This window comes from Propithecus coquereli, unplaced genomic scaffold (genome assembly GCF_000956105.1).
Source record: "Propithecus coquereli isolate 6110/MARCELLA unplaced genomic scaffold, Pcoq_1.0 Scaffold3, whole genome shotgun sequence".
Taxonomy (NCBI): domain Eukaryota; kingdom Metazoa; phylum Chordata; class Mammalia; order Primates; family Indriidae; genus Propithecus; species Propithecus coquereli.
Window position 1 is genome coordinate 16,215,974 of NW_012148618.1, and position 7,072 is coordinate 16,223,045.

Below are 7,072 nucleotides of genomic sequence, written 5' to 3' on the forward strand. Positions count from 1 at the left end.
ACAGTTTCATTTATAAATTGGACGAAGTAAGAGATTAACAGTAATAACTAATAAAATAGAACTATAACAATATACTATAATAAAAGTTATGTGAATATAGTCTCTGTTTCTCTCTCAGACTCTCTTATTGTACTGTACTCACACTTCTCGTGATGATGATGATGGTATTCTGCAGACTGCGGTTGACCAGGGATAACTGAAACCAAAGAAAGAGAAACTACACATAAGGGGGAACTACTATATTTTCTGGAAGTGATTGTGGAGAATTGGTATCATTTCTTCCTTAAATGTTTGGTAGAAATTACCAGTGAAGCCTGGTCCTGGTAATTTCTTTCTTTGGAAGGTTATTATTGATTCAATTTGTGTCATAAATATAGGCTGACACAGATTTTCTATTTCTCCTTGTATGAGTTTTGGTAGTTTGTGTCTTTCAAGGAATTAGTCCAGTTTATCAAATTTGTGAACATAGAGTTGTTGAAAGTATTCCTTTAGTATTCTTTAAATGTCATTGGGATCAGTGGTCATGACCACTCTTTCATGCATGATACTAGTGATTTGTGTCTTTTCTCTTTTTTCTTGGTTGGTTTATTAATTTTATCGATCTTTTGAAGAACCAGTTTTTGGGTTCATTGATTTTTTTTTTTCCTCTATTGTTTTCCAGTTGTAGCAGCCTGTTTTTCTGTCCTGCTTATCTTGGATGGTTGACTTCTGTCATCCATTCTGTATTTCACCTTCTCTGGTCTTTAGCCTGAGCTGAAGGGACAAATTTATGACCTGTAGGGTATACCAAACTCAATGCTGTGTGGTAGAGATGTTGTAATTGCACCTAGTTTCTTCATTGCTATTTCTTTTTCATCGTTGTTCTCTATTTAGGATAGTTTTGCAAGCAAATCACTTATTTTTCTTTGTTTGTAGTGTCCTTTAAGATACTCAATTATGTGACTCTTTAGTGTCACTTCTTCCTGTGATCCTAACATTGATTGATCTCGAAAGGAGTATCAGGGAAATTGGCTTCTGTTCCTCAATAGGTTTTGAATCAGAGTTTTAATGAGGAACATTATAAGTTGCTGGTTTGACCTTTTTACTTCATAAGTGAAGAAGAGATTTAGGCCCAGAGAAATAAATGGAATTTCCAAGATCATACATTGGCTATTGGCAGGGAGAAGCTTGTGATTCTTAGTCCTGTGCTTTTTTCATCTTGCTGCTTATTTATCTCTTTTGACTTATTATCCCTTGATACTCCATCTTTCCCAATTCTAATCTGAGAAGTCTTTGCTTCTCATTTCCTTTATGATAATGTTGTACTTTTAAGATATATAAAACATTGAGTTTCTTGGGCAAAATATTAATAACATAGAAAACTGTATTGGAATATACAGAGTTGCTAAAAATGACAAGTAATAAGATACTTTTAAATGATTTGATTATTTTAGTTATTAGCATCTGAAATTGAGGCAAGAATAAAAGACACATTTAGTTATCAGAATGTAGCTTTGGAATATTGTTTTAAAAAAGATTATGCTAAACCAAATAAGCTGTGGAGAATCAATAAATTTCCAAGTTAATTTCTAACTGTTAGCATTAGCCAAGATGAATGTGATTCCTTTTAATGAACCAGCATTTAACAATCTGTGGAATTTATTTTGGCTGTGTGCTTTTGTTTCAGACAGAACCAAGTTATATTATTAGATACATTGGAACAAGAGATTTCAAAATTTAAAGAATGTCATTCTATGTTGGATATTAATGCTTTGGTGAGTATGATTTAGTTGGTGTAACTTAATGACATCTTATATTAGAAATAGTTAAGTTTATCCTCCCAACTTTGTACTTAAATGTATATTTAGAATCTTATTGTCTAATTTTTAAAGTTTAGAATTTCATTTTAGGAAAAATGGGAGGATGATGCAGGCCTTGAGAAGTAAGAGAGAAGGGAAAAAGTACCTTATTTTCAGACAAAATAATAGAGAAAGAAGAAATGAGAGAAGTATCAGTAGAAAGATTTTCAATCTTAATGTGGCCACAAGTACAGTCATAGCCTGATTTTATAGACATTCTTTATATCTCTCTGAGCCTTCCAGTTTTCATTTCCTAGATGATAATCAAAGCCACCTTCGGCTGAGAGAAGAAAAGAGAGGAAGACTCCATTCTGCCCCTTCAGACTGAAATAACAGTTACAATATCTGCTTGGTTCCCTTGTAATGGCAGTAGAGAGTGCTTTACTTTTCTTAAATGAAACTGAGGGTCCTTTTTAACAAGAAATCTTGATTTGCTTAATAGAACTTCCATTGTCTTGAATTGTTATCTTTCAAATGTTGAATTTGTAATAGGAAATTGAACTTATTTATGAGTCTAGAATAGATCTGTTCATAATTAAAGACTTAAAAAAGAGAACTGAAAGTAAGGAACCTTTGAGGTACTATTTTTTCCTTTAAGGAAAGTGCATGTCTCTTTACCAGTTACATGGTTTTTTAAATTACCGTTTTATTTAATTGTATGGCATATTCATAATGCTATAATAAATTAGCACCATGGGCTAAAATGGACACTTTGAGAATGATCAGTTATATTTTTCAATATGAATAGTTGAATAGTTGAATTTCATCAGAAACTCTATAGCTTTTTCATGAGAGGAACTGATACTCTTTATTTTAAGAAATGGGAAATAAACAAAAATAAGAAACTTGTTGCTACCTTTCTTTTTCCCTTGAACATTAAGAATAGCTTGATTTGCATGATTTTGTAGCCATTCATATATACTTCAAAAAATGGACTTTTCATTGAACAAAGGTGGCTTACTAATGTTTTCCTTTTATAACAGTCAAAAGCAAAGTCCATGTTCTCTAGCATTAGACAGAGGCCTGTGATAGTAAACAGAGTCTTCTGCCTAGTAGTTCCTGACTTTTTGTGAAGGAGGTGGGCAAGGCTACACTGACCTACTTTTGTGTTCTCCACTGAGTTCATATTGCAGTAGAAGGAATGTTTGTTGAACGAATGAATGAATCAAGCAGATGTAATAACTGTTGCTTCAGTTTGAAGGGGCAGAAAGGAGTCTTCCTCTTGTTTTCTTCTCTTAGCCAAGAGTGGTTTTGATTATCATCTAAGAACTGAAAACTGGAAGGCCCAGAGAAATATAAAGAGGGTCTGTAAGTTCTAGAGCTTATCAAACTATGACTTTCCTTTCCTTCCCTTTCCCTTTCCCTTTCCTACAGGGTCTTGCTCTGTTGCCAAGGCTAGAGTGCAGTGGTGTCATCATAGCTCACTGTAACCTCAAACTCCTGGGCTCAAGTGATTCTCCTGCCTTAGTCTCCCAAGTAGTTGGGACTACAGGTGTGTGCCACCACACCTGACTAATTTTTCTATTTTTTGTAGAGATAGGGTCTAGCTGTGTTGCCCAGGTTGGTCTTGAACTCCTCCTGGGCTCAAGCAATCCTTCCGCACTGTTCTCCCAAAGTGCTAGGATTACAGGTATCAGCCACCATCCCTGTCCCAGACTGTGACTTTGCTTGCAGCCATATAAAGGTTGCAAATCTCTCTACTGTTTCTTATTTCTTCTTATTCTTATTTCTTCTTTTTCTTATTTCTGTATTTCTTCTTTTTCTGTTACTTTATCTGAAAATAAGGTACTCTTTCCCTCTTCTCTCATACTTCTTTAGGCCTACATCATCCTCCCGTCTTCTGACATGAAACTGTATTTTAGGCTGTGCAGGCTGGCTGAGATGTAAAGACTGTACTTATAATTCCTTGGGAAGCAAACTGTCCTCATAGAGGTTGTTCTATTTTCTGAATTCAGAAGCCCAAGGAGTAGAACTAACTTGTCCACAGTTCTCTCAGGGCCTTCTAGCCACAGCTTAGGTTTTCCTGATGGGCACTTTACTTAAACTGTCTCATGTACCTTGACTCATTCTCTCTCCCTTGTAAAGGCAGTAGAGAGTGTTTTACTTTTCTTAAATGAAACTAATAACATTATTGGATAGTCTTACTGAAATTTTAGGATTATATTGCATGTTTTTAAAGCAAAGTGTTGTCTGTACCCAATTTAATATAAATGTCTATTTTATGTTTAGTAGCTCTTTTTTGTCAATCTGAACTGAATCAAATGTTTTTAAAATCCTGCTCGTGGCTTAAATGAAATTTTTATTCTGGAATTAAAATGTGGAGATAATTAAGACTCTAAAAAAATTTGACCAATTTAGGAAGAACGAACTGTAATATTGGCATTGATTTATTTATCCATTTTGATATTTCAGTGTACTTTAACTTGACTCTTCATTTTTTTTTCCCATGTCAAGTTCACTGAGGCTAAACACTATCATGCCAAATTGGTGAATATAAGAAAAGAGATGCTGATGCTTCATGAAAAGACATCAAAATTAAAAGTGAGTTGAAAATTGTTTTATGTTCTTTACAAAAGTAGAGGTTTATTGTTTTTCTTCAGTATTTTTTTTTGACTTTTTATACCTCGATATACAATAGCATACTCAATTTATGATACATTGTTTTCTTTTAAAAAATGTCACGTTTTTGAACCCCACTCTGATCTTCTTTACTAATAGCCGGGCTAGTAGCTCATATTCTCTGGATATTTTCTGCAGTTCTCATTTAATAAGAGCTTAGAGTAACAGCTCTTTTTTTGGATAAAAGAGACCTTTAAATTACTCCAAACCAACTTAAACGTTAAATATTAAATTTATTAATATGTATTGATTACCTCAAATCAAAGCATTATTATTTTTAAATTAGGTCATAACCTGTAACCTTTGATTGTTTTCTTGGTTTTAAATTTTTTTGACATAGAAAAGAGCCCTTAAACTGCAGCAGAAGAGGCAAAAAGAAGAGTTGGAAAGGGAGCAGCAACGAGAGAAGGAATTTGAAAGAGAAAAGCAGTTAACTGCCAGACCAGCTAAAAGGACATGAAAAGTTGTGTTTGTGTGTTTTCTTTCCCTAGCCCATATCTGGATTAAGATGACCTAAGTGTAGACTGAAGTTGAGGTAGTGCCTTATACCATGATTGCTGTGTCTCCATGTCTTCATTTCAGCCATTCAAAAGCCTTTCTTTCTAAGTAACTTACATAATGTTACTTGGTTTTGATATTTTTATGTAATTTTTTCAACTTTTGTTTAATTTTAAAATTCATTATTTTGGCCTTGAATCATTTTATAAACCGGAAAATGGTTTGTTATGAGTCTAGATTCTAGTGGTTAAAAATTAGTATAATTTTTTTAGCTTCTTAATGAATGTAGATTTCAAAGTTTCCATTTGTTATTTTATGAAATGACTACTTGCCTTTCTGGCAGTACAATGCTGATTTTTGGTAATTGCCTTCTTATCGCTTAGTAAAGAAGAAATGACAACTATTTAATCATCGAAGCCCCTGTAAGCCTTTGTGAAGAACATAATGGAAAAATGCATGCACAGGATATGATGGCACTTTAGACATAATGTAGGTAAGCAAGATGCCAGATAGATTCTACTAACCATGCACTCTCTCTGCTTCTTAGTGGTGGTGTTGCTACTTCTGTAGCTCTTGGATTCAAAGTAGATTATATCTGTTCCTAAAGTTTGATGGAGGTGATGGAGCTATCACATGCTCAAATGAGCTTATATATTTATAATACTTAGTCATCACACACTGAGATACGGTTTCTGTGCTTTTAAAAAATTCATAAAGTAGAATGGTATGTAACAACTATGCGCTTTATAGATAAATGGTAGGAATGGTGGAAAATTAGTAAATAGCTTCACAAAAGAGGCAGCATGATATCTTTGGTGTTTTCTAGAATTTTTTTCTGATATTTTATGTAGGAACTTATTATGTGAGGAAAATGTTATGAAGTTTAAAATCGAGAACATATTATTCACTGTTTTGGTACTATTTAATATCTAACTGGTCTCCTACTACATAGGGACTGTACAGAACCTGCGAAGGTATGCATTTAGAATGTGTATCTTTTAGAACTCATATTACATTTTTGGTAAGCTGGAATCACTACCTCTGATCACATATCAGGCTAATGACGGAGAAAGCATTAGATTTGAGTGTTAAGAACTGGTCTGTTTAAAGATTTAAATAGTTTGTTCAAAAGAGCCTTTTCCTTCTTTAATGAATGAATTATGACTTCACAATTCATTTACTTTGACCTCGTATTTAAGAATTTAAATATATTTTATTTGAAAAGGCTTAGTGTTGCCGTCGAACACTTACCATAACTGCTTAAGGCAGGATATATTAGGGCTTGCAGGACAATATCACCTAAATTGCTGAATGTACTCATTTATAATATATCTGACAAAGGCAGGGCATTGTTTCTCAGAGTGGTTTTGGACCAACTGCAATAGTTGTTTAAAATGCTGGTTCCTGGATACCATTCTCAATTTACTAAAGCACGTCTGGATTTTTTGTTTGTTTTTTTTTGTTTTTAAAGTTTCCCCCAGTGATTCTGATTTACCTTAAAAGTTGAGAACCACAGGTCTAGTGGTTTAGGTCAGGGTTTCCCACACTAAGCTGCATAGTATTATCACCTGGAAACTTAAAAAAAAAAATACAGACATTCTGGATTCTTGATCATAAGTTATGATGTGGAGCCCATGTATTTTTTAAAGAGCTCCCAGATATGATGTAAGGACCCACTGGTATAGACTATCTAAAGATTTTTATTTATAAGCAGTGAAATAGTTTAAAAGCTACCCAGTAACTCTTAGGATTAACCTTATGAAATAAATTCTGAACTGCTGCTTTTGATATAGTCAGATTTAAGACTGAACCCTTGTAGGCAGGAAAGAGATATAGAATTCTGGTTAGTTAAATTGAACTTTTGTGACCTGTATTAAAATAAATCATGTTTATTGAATGAATGGCAAGGCACATCTACTTTCAGAATTGTATCATTTAAGTTTTGAAGACTTTTAAAAATTTCATCAAATGAATATATATTAGCATCCACTATTTTAAAGTCAGTTGTGAATCAGAAGTACTGTTATCTTGGTAATTAAAATCTAAAACTTTAGCTGTATTTCAGTAACATAGAAACATATCTTACTGACTAAACCTGAGTGGAACCCTTACAATTA

At 33.4% G+C, this 7,072-nt stretch overlaps 1 protein-coding gene across 1 annotated transcript in view; it reads left to right on the forward strand.

Moving 5' to 3' along the window:
* Positions 1-5,655, forward strand: part of BLOC1S6 (biogenesis of lysosomal organelles complex-1, subunit 6, pallidin) — a 15,423-nt gene extending 9,768 nt beyond the window's left edge. The window contains exons 3-5 of the mRNA XM_012649443.1: positions 1,667-1,754; positions 4,293-4,379; positions 4,798-5,655. Coding sequence (XP_012504897.1) covers positions 1,667-1,754; positions 4,293-4,379; positions 4,798-4,917 — 295 coding nt within the window. The 3' untranslated portion in view covers positions 4,918-5,655. The remainder of the gene's footprint in view (positions 1-1,666; positions 1,755-4,292; positions 4,380-4,797) is intronic.
* The last annotated feature ends 1,417 nt before the right edge of the window (positions 5,656-7,072 follow it).